The sequence below is a fragment of the Cornus florida genome, unplaced genomic scaffold (genome assembly GCF_030987335.1).
Source record: "Cornus florida cultivar Cherokee Brave unplaced genomic scaffold, ASM3098733v1 CherokeeBrave_3.0.0_Hap2_Chr10, whole genome shotgun sequence".
Taxonomy (NCBI): domain Eukaryota; kingdom Viridiplantae; phylum Streptophyta; class Magnoliopsida; order Cornales; family Cornaceae; genus Cornus; species Cornus florida.
Genome location: NW_026775580.1, coordinates 42,003,030 through 42,022,492, shown reverse-complemented (window position 1 = coordinate 42,022,492; position 19,463 = coordinate 42,003,030). Strand labels below are relative to the sequence as shown.

At 34.7% G+C, this 19,463-nt stretch overlaps 1 protein-coding gene across 2 annotated transcripts; it reads left to right on the top strand.

Annotated features, from left to right (window-relative positions):
- The first annotated feature begins 3,701 nt into the window (after positions 1-3,701).
- On the top strand, positions 3,702-8,435 carry LOC132278677 (protein OSB1, mitochondrial-like). Of its 2 annotated transcripts, XM_059780521.1 has the most exons (4): positions 3,704-4,238; positions 5,111-5,249; positions 6,775-6,907; positions 7,540-8,435. In XM_059780521.1, the coding sequence occupies exons 1-4, from the start codon at positions 3,835-3,837 to the stop codon at positions 7,827-7,829; spliced, it is 966 nt and encodes a 321-aa protein (XP_059636504.1). In that variant the 5' UTR covers positions 3,704-3,834; the 3' UTR covers positions 7,830-8,435. The 2 variants fall into 2 exon arrangements, with proteins under 2 accessions (XP_059636505.1, XP_059636504.1); XM_059780522.1 differs by lacking the exon at positions 6,775-6,907 and having other exon boundaries at positions 3,702-4,238.
- Positions 8,436-19,463: the final 11,028 nt, after the last annotated feature.

Genomic DNA, 19,463 nt, shown 5'->3' with positions numbered 1-19,463 from the left:
CTCCTGTCCGGATGCTGAGGAGAGCGTGACCGCTGTCTACGAGGAGGAACAACAGTCCACTCAGAAGAGGGATGCTTGGATATGTTCTTTGTAGGTGGAGATTTTGAAAGTGGGCAAATGAAAGAGGGATGACCCACCCTCTTACAAATTGTACAAAATTTTGGGAGGCTTTGATATTCCACAGAGATTTCATATGTCCTGCCATCCCCAGTAATCAAAGGGAAAGAACGTACCAGAGGTGAATTTAGGTCAACTTCCATGCATATCTTAGCAAACCTGAGCTTCTCCCTCCCATCCGTGGTCGGATCAGCATGCAGTGGTCTTCCAATGGCACTAGCAACATGGCTCAGTCCTCTAGCAATCCAATATTACAGAGGAACATTAAAGAATTTTACCCACACATGGACAAGATGGCTGTTTTGCTTCACAAAGGTGCAGTTGGGATTCCATCTCTGAAGTTGCAAGGTTCTTCCAGCAAGAGAATGGGGACCGGATGTAAGAATTGCCTCCATAGATTGTTCATCTGCAAATCTGAAATAGAAGCAACCATTTCCATCACCATACACCTGTTGCAACCCTCTGTTCTTCCACAACTTATCCACAGCATGTTGCACAACACTGACCGAAGGAGGTCTGGGCTTGAATCCTAATAGATCATCTTCAGCTGTGGATGAGGAAAGTGTGGTAAACGGTACAGTGGGTTTGGGGGGAGTAATCGATTTAGTGGGTTTATGAGGTTTACCATGCTTTGTAGTTAAGCTAATCTGACGAGCGAGCTTGGTTGATGGGTGAATAGGTGGTTTAGATTTCGAGTGGGGAGGACCTGAGCCGGTTTTAGTCAGATGAGGTGGTCTATGCTGGTTAAAGGTAAATGGAGATGAGCTAGCTGGTATAGTCAAAGGGGGATGGCAAAGGGGAGGAGGAGGGAGAGGGAGAGGAGCCATTTCTTGAACTATGAGAAGGAAAAATTGTGAAATGCTGAATGGGTTTTAATTATTTATCAGGGGTAGATCGATAAATTAATTTTTAGGTTTAGAGTTTATTGTCTCTAAATTTTGTTTGTTTGATTTTAGATTTAAAATGCAGAAGTAATTTTGTTTGCGTGAGAGAGAAAGAGGGAAGAATCAGTTTTTATTTACTGTGGTCATCATTTTTTTTTTTTTTAAAACTTTAACAGTTGTTGATATTTTATTAGACCATCTCATCATAAGGAGGAAGTTGTTTCTTATCCGTTCTAAGGCAAGCATTGTTCTTATATGGATATTGACAAAAAAAAAAAAAAAAAAAAAAAACAACTCCTGACACGTAATATGGATATCGACAAAAAAAGAAAAAAAAGCATATAAAAATTGAAAATCCTTTTGTGTGTGTTTAAGAGAGATGAACAGTCACATGTGGCTGTTGCTGGCTAAGAAAGAAGAGAATTTATTTTCTTAACATTTTTTATAATGATTGAAAAAAATGGTTGAAAATTAATGCAAAAACAATTATTGCAACTTTATAGATTTTTAAAAAATGGTTGAAAATTAATACAAGCACAATTAATGCAACTTTTTGTATTTTAAAAAATAGAAAATATTAAGAAATTAGGAAAATTACTTATAGATATAGATATAGTTAGATTATATAATTTTCAAAGTTATTAGAAGTCTGCAAAGAAATTGTATTATGGTATATGTTGGGTATGCAGTAAAGATAACGTGGTGCAAGTCCTTCAATGGAAAAAAAGTTTAGTAAAACGATCACCTTTTGTTGCCTAGACCATAAAGTGCAATATGGCACCTTTTGAATTGATTTTTTTCTTCTTTTTGAATTCTTCCAATTTATGTTTTTTTGAAGTTTTTTTAGATGAAAATTTATTTATAATATAAAATATTTATTTCCTTACGTGAATTATTCTAGTACAAATAAAATCATGATCTATTTCTTGCACTTTTTAAGAAAGAAAGAAAAAGAATAAACATATTCTTACGTTTGTTTGCAATTGTTGAATCAATGGTTTGGATTTAGAATTAGAGGAAAAAATTGATCAATTTGTTAATATTTTCTTCCAATTTCAATTCTATAATATTGATTTCATGCTTCCAAACGCAAATTTAATATATATAATAACAATTGTTTATATAGATGTTTTAGATATTTAAATTATGCTTTTTACTCTTCCACGTGACCCCTAATTTTAAGTATATGATTTACAACCAAAAAAAACTGCTCAAGGTTATTTATGTATACCTAAAAATTAAGGAGGCCATACTATACTTTTCAATATTTGCACTACAATCTTAAATGAAATGACAATTATAACCTTAACTTTACAAGTAAATAATTATTACTTTTTAAATGACACAACTGCCCTTTCAAACTTTCTCTCCTTATTTCTAATCTTTAATATTTAAATTATTTTTTTAATAACACAAATAAAATTAAATAAAATTAAAATTGAATATTTTTTTTCAAAGGACCAATTTTTTTTTTTTTTTTGTTAAGTTGAATAAATTGCCTCTTTTTACCATACCAAAAAAATAAAAAGTAACCATTAAAAAAATTGTCTCTTTTAACATGAAAAAAAAACATCAAAAATATATATTTATTGAAGAAATTATCTCTATTGTCAAGATCCCCAATATATATATATATATATATATATATATATATATACACACAAAAGGAAGATGATTAAAAAAAAAAAAAAAAAATTCTGTCTATTGAATAAATGATCACTTTTGATGAGACCAAAAAAAAAATGTTATTTTTATGGAATAAATTATTTATTTTGACTTACCAAAAAATAAAGTTACCTCTTTTGACGGGAGTGAAAAAAGTTAATTTTGTTGAATAAATATCGATCTCTTTCGATTGTATATATATATATATATATATATAAATAAATAAATAAAAAAGAATAAACTATCCCTTTTGACTGCCAAAAATAAAATTATTAGTATGTAATAAATTATTTTCTTTGAGAGGAAAAAGCAAAAACAAAGGAAAAAAAATTGTAAAGAAAGTAAAAAAAAAGTTAAAGTTGTATAAAGGGTAGTTATGAGATTATAAATAAAGTGATCATGCATTAATGGATTTAAGAACTTTCTTGTTATTTCCTTTAAAAGAAAATGATAAATGAAGTGCAATTAGAAAAAAGTAGAGTGCGTAATACCAACACAAATAGTTATACATTGTGTAAGATTTTAAGCAAGGTTTATTTTTTTATTTTTATATATCCTAGCAAACAAGGGAGAACACAGGCACACCTTCTTAAGAGTTGGGCACCCTACCAATTAAGTTATTGAATAATGCTCATTTTCCGAGTTTAATCAATGAATGAATTACAGTGAATGAATTGACAGTCTTGTGCTAAGTTGTGCCAAAGTTTGATCGCGGTCAATTACCATTTGACACTTAAGCTTAGGTGACACTTAAGCTTAGGTATCAAATAGTAATTGGCCGAGACTAATAGTTGTAATATACTACTTCCGTCTTAAAGTAGATGTCCATCTTGAAAACTGTAATTCACATTTAAGAGTAATAATTTTTTGAAATGATAATTGGCGGGACCAATAGTGGGACAGAAAAATCTAAATCCAAGACTTCAAGAAGCCATGTGGGCCAAGAGCCCATTGACAAAGAAGATGGGCCGGCCTATTACCAAAAATCTAGGAGCCCAAACTGAAAACATTAGACAAGACCTGATATATTTTCAATAACATCAACTACTGCAGAGAAAAAGTGAAAATCTAGTGGATTAGTTCCGGCAACCACGCGCGGTGGTCCATGGAGGGGTGTCGTGAGAAATACTAGCTGGTGATTTGTTCCGGCAACCAAACGCGGTGGTCTATGGAGGCATTACGTGTCCGTGCCCGTGCCCTATCCAGAGACGTGGTTTGGTTTTCTCTCCAGAAATTCCGGCGTTTCTCTTCGTCCTCGTCCACCGCGAGGGCTAGGGCAAGGAGCTCCTTCTCCGACGATCCCGAAGGAGGTAGTTCAATCTACCGTCACGCCCTCAAATTCAAGCCTCCATCCACTATCAATTGGCAAAATCGCTACCGTAAAGCCCTCGAAGTCCTCGAATACCCGGATCGTCCAAGCCGTTGGCCCAAATATATACAACAGTTACACAATTCTGTTAGCTTCATCGGAACAATCGATCGTCTCCGTGAGTCAGATTGTCAATATGGCGATTCTGGCACATATACTTGGCTTACCGTCAAAACCTCCCCCGACTCAAATCGATCGTTCGAGTGAGACCTCATTTAATCTTCTCTCTCACTATATATATATATATATATATATTTGTATTTGCACATCTGTAGCATATAATGATTGTGATTTCATAGTCATAAATTTTGGGTTTTTCGATTTTGGATTGCTGTAGTATAGGAGTATTTTTATTTCATTTTTTTAATTTATGAATTCTTGGAACACTTGTTGAAATATATATATATATATATATATATATATATATATATATATTCCTTTGAGTAGTGAATAAGTCCCTCTCACTTGTTACAATCAGAAGAATCTATATGTTACGCTTAACCTGCAAAAGATTGACGATGCTACTATATAACCTTCAAGTTCCTTTTGTCTTAAAATTTATGACAAAGGGTATGTGATTGTGCTGTGACTGCAGCAATGACTCCAATTTGGATAACTAAAATGACATGTATGACACAATGAACTGATGAATGGTCTGAGTGTCCTAGTGCCTCTCCGCAATGCTTTTGCAAAGTGTTTTGAAAAGCTAGATATAAGTCTTAACTCTGAAGGAAGTAGGAAAATAAATGGATTCTAAGATAATATGCACGCCTTATTAACGTCGATCTAACTTTGATCTGCTTAATACTTTTGTTTCCTAGACTTGTATATTTTGCATTCTCAATACATATGTTTTGCGCCCTCATCTCATACTCATTCCTCACTACGATTTGCATTTCCGTGGTAAAAATCATTTGTTGCTTGCTTTCTTTTAAGTATTTTCTTCTCATACTTGAAAACACTATAATTTTTTTTGCTATTGTTTGTGTGCTTGTATAAGTTTCTATCTAGAGTTTTGTGGCTTATGAAGCTACATAAGCTGCTGGCCACTTACATCCTTCAATTTTATGAACAGGATTTTACTGAATATGTGGGATGAGATGGCAGAAATATCTATCAGACATCTGAAACCAAATGATTTCATTTATGTTTCTGGTCGTTTAGGATCATATACAAAGGTTGACATAAACGGAAAGCTCGAAACATATTACCAGGTTAGCATTGCTATATTTGTTCAGAAAATTGTTTTCCACTCATATAAAAGGTGTAGAAGTGGATCCTTCTCTGTAGAACTTAAATCCTTGGACATATCCTTTTACTTTTGGGTGGCATCTCCCATTGTATGGCATGATCTTTGACCTACCAAAGATGAAATAGGATGTCCCTTTTTCTTTTCCTTCTCTGAACCCATTTGAGAACAGGGATGCTAGGGGAGAAAGTGTTGAGACATATCTATCTTTTGGCAGTATTATTTTTTTTCTTTTAGAGTATTAATCAACCTGTGTTGTGCAGACAAAAACAAAAACAAGAAGACAACATATACAAATATGCATGTGTATCTTGATATATGTGTGTGTGTGTGTGTACACGTAGTGGTAATGAATCTTTTTTTCCTCCCTTGCTCACTCCTTTTTACGATTCCTTATTGTCTATTACTTTTAAAATGTAGGTTTTGCCAGCCACATTTTTGCATTGGTGCTACTCTGCCAAGTTGGGCGGTTGATGGCTTAATCCAATATCAACCTGAGGCATAAAACTCTCAACCCCAGCCAGAACCCAATTTTCAACCTCACAAACACCCTAGTCAAGCCAAAGTTGAACCCAATATTTAACCCAGTGAACCCAAATCAAGTTTATTTTTCTACACCTGGGTTAGGGTTAGGCTCAGGTTTGTTGGATTATGCTGTGAATAGGTTAAGCTTGAGCTCCCAATAGTTTAACAATAGTACTATTGATCATGATAATATAGCTCGGGTTCGGTTAGGGCTTAGGCTGCCCAAGTCTTTTACCTAAATTTAACTTGAATTGAGCTCCAGTTGAAGTTTTCAACCCAAGCTCAACTTGAGCAACAAAAAAACTGTTCAAGTCTGTTGAAAGATTAGGGTGGTTTTGATGCCAGTTGGATTAGGCTTGACCCACCTAAGTTCCATCCTTCCTTGTTTTGGTATTGGTCTATTAAGTATGAATATGTCTTAAGCTTGATCAACCATGTTTGTGGGAGACTGTCCTAAAAGTGCGATGTCCAACACAAATTAGAATATGTATAAGATTGGTCAAACATGTGTATGGGAGTGTACTAAAAGTGTAGTACCTTTATGTTCCTTCTTGTAAATTTCTGTGCTTCTTAGGTTGATTTTGAAGACAATTCACGACCAGAGCATGTTATATTGTCGATGGTGTTACCTTGCCTGTCTGTGCACTCACTCAAGTGCATTTGTGTGTATAGCTTATGTTTGTTTGGTTTTTATATGACATCTATTTGAGCCTTTTGATTTGAAAATTTTGTTTTGCTTGATTTATTCATCACCTAATAGTGGGTATCATTTGAGGTTTTGAACAGTTTCTGAATGGTAATAGATTTATTTCAATTAATATTAGATGAGTCATTCTAGTGGATATATAATATAACATATGAAGTGTAAAACAGTAAGAAATGGCTCCAGTAGACCATACATACATGAGTATGTGGGTGTTAGTAACTGATTATTTACGTATATACATTTTATTTGTTCTATGTAGGTAACTGTGAAAGAATTAAATTTTGTTGCACATTATGGTAAAAGCAGAACTTGCCAGAAATCTGAGCTATCTGAAATGAGAGGTATAATTCAAAGCCCAACTTGCCAGAAACCTGAGCAATCCAAAACGAGAGGTATAATTCATATCTTTATTTGCTGGAGTATATGTTATGAAGAGTTTCTCTCTTCCCCTATCTACCCTTTCTATTCTGTTTTTTCTGAAATGTGCTGGAAACATAGTAGTCTTAGTAGATTTTTGCTTGAAATGGTCCGGAAACATTTGAATAATCGTCAATGAATTGAAGATGTGGCTTTGAAAGGAGAGATTGTCCCAAAAGAAGTCTTTGTAGCAGAGCCAAAAGCAACCTTGACAAGGCTTTCAGTAAGACTACCATTATATAATTCCTGTGTAGGAGCATCTATACCGATCGTTACTTGGCAAAGAGGTGTATAGGGCAAAAGTGCTGTTGGGTGTGGCTCTTGGCTAGTGTGAGATTGTGAACTATAAGATTAGTCATTAACAGCTCATTGGTATTTGGGAAGAAAATAGAAAGGAAAAAGAATTACTAAAAATTTAACATTACCTACCTGAATTGGCCTTGTCCAACCTGAGTCAATTGAAGTTGGTCTACAATTGGTTAGATCTTTGTTTAGTCAGGCCATGGTCTGATAGTATGGGATGATTTGTAACTTCTCTACTTTTATATTTATAATTTTATATTTCTATTTATTTTTGTAATGTTTACCTACGTTCCAATCTTTGCAGATTCAGTTGAAACCGCTGATGAGAAACACAGAAAACGCCTTTATTTGTGGCAATTGTTCTTCGCCAACCCATATGAGTGGCGCGATTGCAGAAAAAAAAGAGAGGAAAATCCAAATCATCCAGATTTTAAGCACAAGTATACTGGTGAAGCACTCTGGCTCAGATACGATGATCCTCCATGGATTAAAAACCAACTCCAACGGAATGATTCTAGATTGGCAGAAGGTGGCCAAAGGGAGGAACATCTTAGGTTTGGTTCTGGTTTATCTCCGCTGGTGTTTGATGACTAGGAACTGATCTGAAAGCTCTCTGATGGAAGAAGAGATAATATACTGAACTTTATTTCGCAAAACATATGTTCTGGTTGCTTCAGTCACTTGATTGCCATTGCATATTGCCACAGACAATTATAGGATAAGAGTGATATCGGACCGGTTTTAAGCAGGCGATATAAAGATTGTACAGCTCCTGGTCTGAACATTTTGAAGGTTGATCCAGATATATAGGGGAATTTTCCCACTCTTCGTGTGGAAAAATCACACTACAGTTTTTGACGTTGGTCGTGGACTCTCTCCTCCTTATCGTTGTGCGTTTGTGGTGAAGTGGCTTGGGATTTTTTTAATTGTAGTACCATAAGGCTACTGACGATGAGTTTATTAGCTAGAAATGAACAAGGTTTGATACCCAAATTGGTTGGAAGAGTTTGCTGTATTTTATTATTGAAAGAAAACAGAAGGCACAGAATGCTCATATATGGTCGTGGAGAATATTATAAGAGTTATCAGAATATTATAAGAGTTATCATATTTCGCAGGGGACAATGCGTAGCTACTCACACAGGATGTTCATATATGGTCGTGGAGAATATCATAAGAGTTATCATATTTCAAAGGGGACAGCGCCTTGTTACTGTTACTCGCTCCTCAGGTGTTTCAATAGTAAAATAACACATTAATTTTAATAATAAAAAAAAATCAGCAAAATAATGAAAAAAAATAAAAAAATAAAAAATAAAAAAAAGTCGGATTGATCCATTTTAATTAGGTAAACATCCTTTTTCTTTTCTCTCTCCTCTTTCATTGAATCCTAGGCCCTCCTCTCTATACAAAATTAATTGACAAAATTAAACCAAACTAAAAGAACAAAATTAAACCAAACCAGAAGAGCAAAAGAATAGCTTAAATCTGTTTATAGAAGTGTAAAAAAAAAAGGACCGAAATAAGACAACAGACCTTGTGATATTGTGGCTACATTGAGTCCAACTTTAACCCTAAAGAATCAATCAAAATCACTTGTGGCATTGATTTATTGTGCAATCTTCTGCACCCACTCAATCACCACAACAGTTTCTCCGATCTGTATAAACCCTAGCCATTAGAAGATAATTCCTATATATATTCATAATATATATATATATATATAGATATATATATACTTGCTTTGTCAACCAATGCAACACCTTAAACCCATCTTCAAAGGCTGTCGGATACCGATTCTCCAGCGCAAGCTTATACCTCTTCTTCTCTTCCTTTGGGGATCTAACTCGTAAAGCAAACTTGGTCATTTGCTTTGAGGTTCCTTGGTGTGAGTTATGATCTTCGGTGTCAGAATAAGGATTAGATGACTTTTCATTTGATTTGCCAAGAACAATAACATAACCCAATTTTGCTATCCGCCTACAGGGAGAAGTTGTTCGCCACCGAATCATTGCTCTCACTCACAAATCCCCTGCCGTGAAATTGCAACATCACCAGCAATTTTGACAATTAATTTTGTGAAGTGATGAAAAAAAAGAGAAAAAAAGAAAAGAAGAGAAAGGGTGAACAACAACAACAACAACAACAACAAGAGTGGAGAGAGAGGAGGGCATGGGTTGGGATTCGGGGTGCACACGATCCGATTTGGTTCGGATTGGGAGTATCTTGGAACCAAACCATTTATAACGGTTTCATTATTTTTAAAACCAGACCGAACCATAATGTCTATGGAACCAAACCAAACCAAATCGTGAAAAATCGATTTAGTTCGGTTCGGTTTGTCGGATTCAGTTGATTTTCTTTTTATTTTATTTTAATTTAGAGGGGGCAAAGTTAAAAAAAAAAAATCAACTAATATTGATATAATACGCAAAAAAATAATAATAATAATAATTTAAGAAGAAATAAAGAAAAAAAAATTGAAATATATTCGAAAGTAAAGAAAATTGAGATATATTTGAAAAGAGAAATTTGACTTTTTTAAAAAGGTAGAGTACACTAACACCCTCCTAAAGTTTGTCAAAATGATACACAGATGAAACTTAGCCTATTTTGGGACAAAGGCACCCTCTCAAGTTTGATACAAATACCAAAGACGCCCCAATGGTAATGAATTGACATTTTTGCCCTTTGACCTTTATATTAACCAATTTGAAGGTTGAAATTACATTTCTAACCTCTACTCACAAACCAATCCTTCCTTCTCCTATCTTCTTCATCTTAAACACATGATTTTTGTTTTTTAAGGTAATATAATAATTTTTGCACCTTTATAGATATATCAAACTCTTCTCCACAGCCCGTCACCCACTGCTATAGTCGCTCCTCTCAGCCAACCTCGCCGTTCCGAGAGAAGCCGCAACCTCACCGCCGCGAGTTATTCACGGCCGAGTTAGCCGACTTCTCCATAGCCGTACCGAGCCCATCACCGTCCCGCCGGCCGCCATCATCCAAAGCCGCAAGCTCACAACCGAACCTGTCCACCGCCGCTGCCGCCATTTCACCGCCGAGCATAACCATTATAAGCATTGCCGATTCAATTCCAAGCTTGCCGGCTATTCCCCTCACCGGCCGACCTCTCCATAACTGACCCCTCCATCGCCTGTCAGACCATCACGACTGAGCCCTCCACCTAGGGGTGCACAAAAGAACCGGAACCGTGGAACCGGAACCGGAACCGTTTTTTCCGGTTCTCATGGTTCCGATTCCGGTTCCGAAATTTTGGAACCGTGAGTTACGGTTCCGGTTCCAGTTCCAAACCGTGGGAACCGTCAGGAACCGGAACCGTATATATATATATATATATATATAATTATATATATAATTATATGTATTCCACAATTGTATAGACAAATATTTGTAGCTATGTGTTGACAAATGGATGACTTAGATGAGTCAAGAATCATTACATGACACGTGGTGGTCCACAAAAACTCAAATCTCAAGTCTCTTATCTAAATTCTAAACCTAGATCTAATATCTCAAATCTCAACTCTCATCCCAACTTTTGGTCTGTTCTGAAAATTGATCGAAGCGGCCGTCTCGCCTCGCCTCGCCTAAGTCGCTTCATCAGTGATCAGTCCTTGACTCATCTCTATTCGCTGCCTCGCCTCAACATCGTCGCCTCCCCTCACCTCTCATCGCCCTCGCCTGAGTCGCTTCCTCTCATCTCCTCAATCCTCATTGCCCTTGCCTCTTCCCAAGTCTCAAGTCTCATCTCAAGCTAATCAATTCATCGTGCTGTTTATTAAACTGCATCGTCTTCTCCAAGAGAGAATCCAAAGCACTGACTTCTGTCATCTCTCTTAATTTAATTTTATTTTTTACTCTCTTTGAAAAATCTGGTATAGGTTTGGAATTGATTTACTAGGTAAATGATGATGGTTGAAGAAGGAAATGGTTGTTCGATCAGCATACAATTTCAGCCCAACAAGTCTTTTGTATTTTTTTTTTTTCTTTTTTTTTTTGAGATAAATTAGACTTAGTTAGAGTTTATTATACTGATATACTCAATTTATCCGAGTGCCGCATGTGATGGTGTTCAGTTTCATCTTTGAGATGCCCACATGTGTAGTTTCTCTACCGTGCATAAAGTAATATTGATTTCTGTTATTGTATCTTAATTTACACACACACAAAAACCAAACAGTTAACAGTTCTGGTGGAACCGAACCGGTTCTACGGTTCGGTTTCGGTTCCGGTTCCATATTATACGGTTCCGGTTCCAGTTCCATTTTCAAGGAACCGTCATGAACGGTTCCGGTTCCGGTTACGACCGGAACTGTGAGAACCGGAACTGTGTGCACCCCTACCTCCACCGGCCGATCACGTCGCAAACCACCCCATCGCGGCTAAGTTCACACCACCGTCCGAAGCCTCCTTGCTCACCGACCCATGCCGCCATCTCATTAGCTGAGCTCTTCACCGTCTGAACCCTCTTTGCTTACCAGCCCATGCCACCATCTCCATAAAGGAACTATCCACGACCGAGCTATTCACTGTCGTTCCTCACCAACATAATCCTTGCGTCGCCGTGAACTCTCTGCTCTCTGGTTGTGGATCGAGACAGTACTTGGTATTTGGACATTGCAACAAAATTATGTATATATATATATATATATATACACACACGCGCGTAATAATTTTTGTTGCTGTTGAGCAGAGCATCTCCACCATGGGTGGGTTCATCACCGCCAAGCAAATCACCTCCACGGCTCCATAATGAGTGGGTTCATCACTGCCTAGCAGAGCCTTGCCGGACAATTTCACGGTTACGAGTAATACATATATATATATATATATATATATATATATATATATGTTATATCAGTGTATAGAGATAGAAAGGAGAAGGGCAATTAGGTCATTTAATTATTTTTGATATTTTACTATTAAAATTAATCAAATAATGTAGAGCAAATTAGACTTTTCACATGTTTTTAGGGTCTGTTTGGCTGTCAAATATAACAAGGGGGTGTCTTTGTCCCGAAACAAGCTAAGTTTCATCTGTGTGTCCTTTTTGCAAATCTCAGGGGGAGTTAGGATACTTTACCCTTTTTAAAAAGAAATTAAGAAATTTAAAGAACAAAAGAAAGAAAGGGGCAAGTGAGAACTTTACTCGATTTAGGTTTATGATATATATATATATATATATATATATATATATATATATATATATATATATTTATTTATTTATTTATTTATTTATATTATAATATAGTAACGGTTTGGTCCGGGCTGGTCCGGTCCAGCACGACCCTAAACCAGGACCGGACTGAAAAATTACGGTTCCATAATTTTGGGCCCAGGATCAGATTAAACCGCTATACAACTAGTCCAAACCACCCAATTCAGTATGGTCCAGTCCAATTTTTCGGTTTACCGGATTTTTTGAACACCCCTAGTTGGGATTCAATGAAAGAGGAGAGAGAAAAGAGAAAGGGTGATTGCCCAATTAAAACGGGTCGATCCTACTTTCTTCTTCTTCTTTTTTATTATTTTGCTGATTTTTTTTTATTAAAACTGATGTGTGTTATTTTGTTATTGAAACACCTAAGGGGTAAGTAGGGTGAAGCTACTCACCGATGAGTAGCTAAGCATTGTCCTATATATATTATTTTTTTATTTTTTTGTTGGAATTCAATGAATAAGCAATGTTTACTGGCATAATATTGTTGCCAAGTTACCAACATTTTGTAAATATATTTTGAGAATTTCTTACTATTCAAATTATAAAATGAATTTCTTACATTTTCCGTGGTAGATAAACAACAGCCAGCCATTTTCAAGAGTATATATGTATACTAGAAAATGATCACGTGCGTAAATAAAAATCTATGAAAAGTAAATAATTGATATTTTATATATTATGTTTCAAAATAAAATAAAAATTTGACTTCAATTTTGAAACTTCCAAAACAAATTAAGGAAGAAGAAAATATTTTCGATCATAGATTGACTAACTGATAATATTAATAATTTAAAAAATGAGTATTCATTTGATCATTGAAGGTAGAAAGAATAGGGTGAGTGTTGCCGAGTATTTGTTGGCGTTACTATTTGCTTAAAAAATTGTTGAGGCCATAAAAACTTAAGAAATGTATTGAATAATTAAAGGATAAAATTACTATACATTTTTTTTTTCACCGATCAATATGTAAATCACTTATCTCGATCTCTTTCGATTATTAGCACCATCTCTTTCGATTATTGTTATCATCGCAATTCACACGCATGTTTGAATATAAGAACTAAAATTTCAAACTGTATTATGGATAATATTAACAAATTCGGCATTATACTCCCATCCACTACCACTCCTTCCAATGCCTAGCACTTACACCCTTCATTCATATGTTCACCGCTTGTTGGCTCCAAATTATCCCACCCTATTTATATATCTCATCCTCTCTAATAAGCCGTTAGAATGTGTTACAATCAACTATTAAAATTTACTCTCTAGAATTCTCTTTTTGTTATTTACAAAATTTCTACTCTGGAATCTTCTCTACTTTATAAAATCCTACAACATTGTAGAATCTTTCAACACTCCACACAACTATGGAGGATTATAGAAATTAATTATTTACCTTTGTCAAAGACGCTTGTATAGTCCTCCTCAGCACTCACTTGGCGCTTACGTCTATGCCCACCTAATCAACATCCACCATTTTTATTCATTGAGAGCAGTTTCTAATGCAAGTGGGACCAATTTCCTTAAATAGTGGAATTTGATTGGGGCACCAAGATTGGGCCCCTCAAATTTAGAATTATAATACAAATATATTAGTATTTATATGTGACCATATTTTACATAATTAAAAGACAATACACATTTATATATCATGTAAATTTATAAAAATAAATAACTTTAAAAAAAAAAATTATGGCAATAAACATATGTACAATAATATATATATATATATATATAATATAACAATTTGTATGGTAACAATAATTTGTTTATGTCCCTTCCCATAAAAAATAATAATAATAATAATAATAATAATAAATAAAATAAATAAATAAATAAATTCTATATGTAAACTCAAAAACTTGTTTATTTTATTATTATATTATTTTCGGGCTTATGGCAAACTCCGTTAACCCCAACTTAAACAACCAAAATTTTAACTCATGTGTGCAATCAACTGTCACATTTTTTTTTTTAAATAACCTTGAAGATTTCCTAAAACATGACATGGTTTTTAATATTGATGAGACAAAATTATTTTTAAAGTTACTAAGTCTTAAGAGAAACTTTACCAAGAGGAACAAAAAAGGCAATTGAGGTATTGAATGTTATAAAAAGGCTAAGATATTATTTTTCAAATGTTTGGATTGCATATAGAGTATTATCGACTATCTTAGTTATAGTTAAATTTTCTGATATAAGCTTTTCAAAGTTAAAGCTGATCAAATCTTATCTACGGTTGACGATACGTTGGAGAAACTTAATTAGAGTATTTTAATTGACAATTTTGCAGCTCAAAATGTAGGACGATCACATTTATTTTGATATGAAGTTGAATTTTGATTTTGTGACTAAGCTGTGTTGAATATTTTTTTTTTTTTTTTTTTTTATGTAAACTGGATCGCACTCTTTATAAAGCACTAAGATTAGCTTTTGTTTTGTGTGCTTTCAACATTAATATATTTTTTGTTTATCATCTCATTTTAATAAAAATTTCACACTCTTATAAATTTTTGACACGAGTGAAACCTTACGTATAAAGGGCCTTGCATTTGAAAGTTCTGCTAGAGCCTCGCAAAATTTTGGGAGTCTCAGGGCCCGCCCTAGGCTCACTCAATATCGAGTAGGATCGTGACATTTTGCTTTCTGTTTTCACTGACCCACCTGAGCTCAAAGGCGAAGAGCACCTAGGGGCATTTGGTTCATTGAGAAGGCCAAAATCTCATTGAGTCCACGCGAAAACAATGACTTCATTATGATGACTGTCATTAGTTACTTTTGCTCACTAGCCTTTTGCAAACCCAAGGACAAAGAGTAGACTAATTTATGAAGAATCGATGTAGCTTGTGAGGATGTTATGTACTAAAGGACATATTCTACGTGATCACCAATTGGGTCATTTATTTGGGACATTTAGGATGTTGATGCTACACTACAACCATTGAACCAACAGATGAAATTCCATGTAACATTACGAGACATGATTAGTTAATGGGAATTTTTAAAAATGTGTATGGTTGGTGGGAATGTGGAATTCTATCTAACGGTTAGGTTTAGCTTTGCAAATTCATTGAGGAGAATAAGAACTGAATGAGTGGATACTTGTGCAACTAACCATTTTTTTGGTATAATCAAGCAATTTGTGTTTCAACTATAGAGAATATATATGCAAATAACATGGAATTTGAGTTTTATGAGAATCATCCAATATGGACTTGTCTTTGGGACACACCTACTTCACACAGAAATGAAGTTGTGTTGTTCACCAAGATGGGGAAGAGGTGAATTGGTGTATTGTTGTTATTCTAAATGATTAAGTAATCTTAGTATAATTAACAATTAACTCTAGAAAAGCTTGTAGACAACTGAGGGCAAGGATGAAGGGACTAGACTGAACGTAAACTGTCAAACCCTAGTTTTCATATATCACCAACAACTCTAAGATGACACCAGTGGTTTTTATAAGGAAAAATCCCAACATGGGGTTAAAAAACCTTGAAGCTATGGGAGCTCACTCAACTGTTTCACTATGATTCAAAGATTTTACACACTCAGCTGTCTTACTCTCAAGCACATACCCAAGCTCACCAAAAGTGCACTTAGCACTTCCCCCAATCCTTAACACCCTAGCTTGAACCAACAACTCACAGACATTCAATACAAGATGGAAATATAGAAATAACAAGACTCTCTAGCTACAAGATGTCGATCATATACAATTAAATCTAGCTAAGAAGAACAAATATAACAAATAACAGAACTTACAAATTCTATTTCTCCATAACTAAGTATTGGATAATGAAAGTGTGACTCAACCTCTGTTCATGCTTAACCACTGTTGGAATAGCTTCATTACGATGAATCTCACTTTCTTTGAAGGATTTTTAGATGATAAAAGGCAAGGTGAAACAGTTTAATAAATATGAGGCCTTCTACAACAGTGAGTACTCAATTTCTAATTTGGCAAGTAGACTATGAGCTGCAGCTTAAACATTCCTTGAAAATAGCTACAACAACTTCAAATGATGAAGTATGACTTGCTTAAACCATTCTTTAAGTTCAGATCCAAAAGAATGTCAAAATGATATTACTAAGCTTAATGAGGCCTTTTGTTGATGCAATTAGCTCAGATATTGGACTGAGACTAATTTATAATCATGAGAGCTGTAATAAAATACTAGAACAATCTCTGAAAAAAATAAATTCAAGACACAAGAGGATTCACAGATGAAAGAAAATAACTCTTTCTTCAATGGACTCATAAATGCAGAATATCAGCTCAGGATTTCCATTAGGTTCATCAAGGCCTTCATATATGAACTAAGAGAATGATAACTCACATGATAAGAATATTGTTGTGAAAGCTCATTACTAGACCTTTTCTGACTGTTGTAGCTCAAAAAGGGAGCCTATCTCACTTTACATTTTGGCAGCATTGGTCTTGTGACACAACTTCCCTTAAGATTCAAATTCTACAGACATAAGTGAAGGGCCTTGATAGACATTTCCTAAATGTTGGAACAATCTAGAATTTGATGAAAAAATGGACTAACACATGACTGGACACCTTTATTCACATACATAATGACCAAATTGCCCTTGAAGGGCTGTTAGTGTATACCTGCTACAATAGGCATTGAATAGTGATTGTGACACAAAAGACATATATTAATTTCTTTTTTGATAATGTTGAATAAAGGACCACAAGGAGCTAAAAATAGACATGAGCAAATAATTTAAATACATTTATGATCAGGCTTGGTATTATTGATTTGCAACAAAGAAAGTTTGTAATCAATAGGAGAATGTATGACTGGAATCAGAAATGATATATGCTAACACAGTAAGCATCATAATGAATAGGCATTGGATCAATACACACATAACATTTTGACACTAAAATAGACAAATCATATGAAGAACATAGACCAATAATCTCCCTCTTTTACCTTTTAATGTAAAAACCTTGGAGACAAATAGGTGAACTAAATGACTAACTAAATTACTGTACTCCCTAGATTCTGCTATAATTTAGTAGAGTTTGTGATCTATTTCTCCCCTTTTTTGACATTGAGAGTCAAAAATAAGAACATAGACCAACTCTCAAAGGGATTCATTGACAGGGTGGGCCACTGCCCAGAGCAGCTCTCAAAGTCTCAAATATAACTACAGGTAGAACTTTGGTCATAATGTCAGCAAGTTAATGTTCAATGGGTACATACTCAATGTGAACCTTAGTCTTTTGACCATTATCCTCAGAAAATGATACTTAATATCAATGTGCTACTTCTACAATGAAGTGTGTGATTTTTACTGATATCTATGATACTTTAATTGTCACAAAGAATGGTAGTAGGAGCTATGAAGTGAACACCTAGGTTTATGAGTGTGGATCTTGTGATACCCCTCGACTCCAAAACACGGGTTAATCAGGCCCAAGCCCAAAACCGAGGGAAATATCAAACAATTAAAGTATTTAAATGAACACGAAATATAAAAGATAAATAAGAATAAATCAATAAGCTGAAAAGAAACTAAATAATAAATCCTCCATAAACCATCCGAATCCTCTCATACCAGTAACCATCTAGATTACAATTCGGGAATCCATCATGTGGACCCCTAATAAAATCTCAACTAGAAATAACTAAAATAAAGAAATACTAAGTCTAAATATGAAGAAGAATCCTACATAGAATGGAAAGAGTGATGAAGAGTGTCTCTGCTCAGCATGAACAATCTTTAAGTCTAGAACTGACGAATACCTGCAAAATAATAATGGGTCAAACCAATGAATAAGTTCTACTCTACTACATTCCAAATAGAGACCCGATACACGTATACATCCTAGTCAACTCAACAATAACTATATAATCCGTATATATATAAATATACACACTAAAACACTCTCACTGGACTACAAGGCGACCTCAACTTGAATAGTAGGCAACATGCAAAACGCACATATAGTGGGCATGTATACCATGATCTACTAAGGCACACAACTATCCACTCAATCCAGCTATGCATCCCAAGCAATATACGCTCCTTAACCACTGATCCTGAGACTCAAGCTCATATCATGGCACATATCTATACATATATAAACCAATCATATCTAAAACAGAAAAGTAAATTATCCGCCATATTCTTTCACTGGCACGTCATTCAACTGGTTTTGTGGCCTGACATGAATAGGTAGGACTTAACTTATTAGTTAATCCATCCCTTATATGCCCCCATATCCTAACAATGGTGCATTTAATCCACAATCCAACAATTGATACAATAAATATAATTATACATCAAATAATCCAGAAATAGCATGGTATAAATCATACAAATATTTCTTGCATAAATTAAAGCAATACTGACAATTTAAATAGCATGTAGTTAACTTACATCACAAATAATTAACCTACATCTCAATTAAATTATATACATCCTCCTAAGCATGATTAAAATCATTTAAACATTTTATTTCAATTGTTGAAACAATTAAATAAATCAAACATTCATTAAACAACATATATGTTATTTAAAATCTCATATTGTCAAATTCCTTAGCATATAGAGGTGTAGTATGCATTCTGACAACTTACCCAGCCCATTCAATCATTTAAAATCTTATTAAAGAAATTTAAAACAAATTCTAGGTAATTAAATGTAACTTCCAGGTCGCAGCCCAACTGAGTCGGCTCCTTCACAGAGGGAGTTGGCTTGGTTACCAATCGAGTCGGCTCGTTCTCAACCGAATCGGCTCGGTTATCAATCTAGTCGACTCGTTCTCAACCGAGTCGGCTCGATTAACAACTGAGTCGACTCAATTGGAACTAAGTCGGTTTGTTCCTACTGTAGGTCTTCTTCTTTGTCTCCGGCGACCTTTGTTTATTCCGTTCTCCTCCGTTAAGGGTCCTAATTGACTGTACTAAGTCTCAAACAATCCCTACCAATTATTTTAATCCTTTATGCAT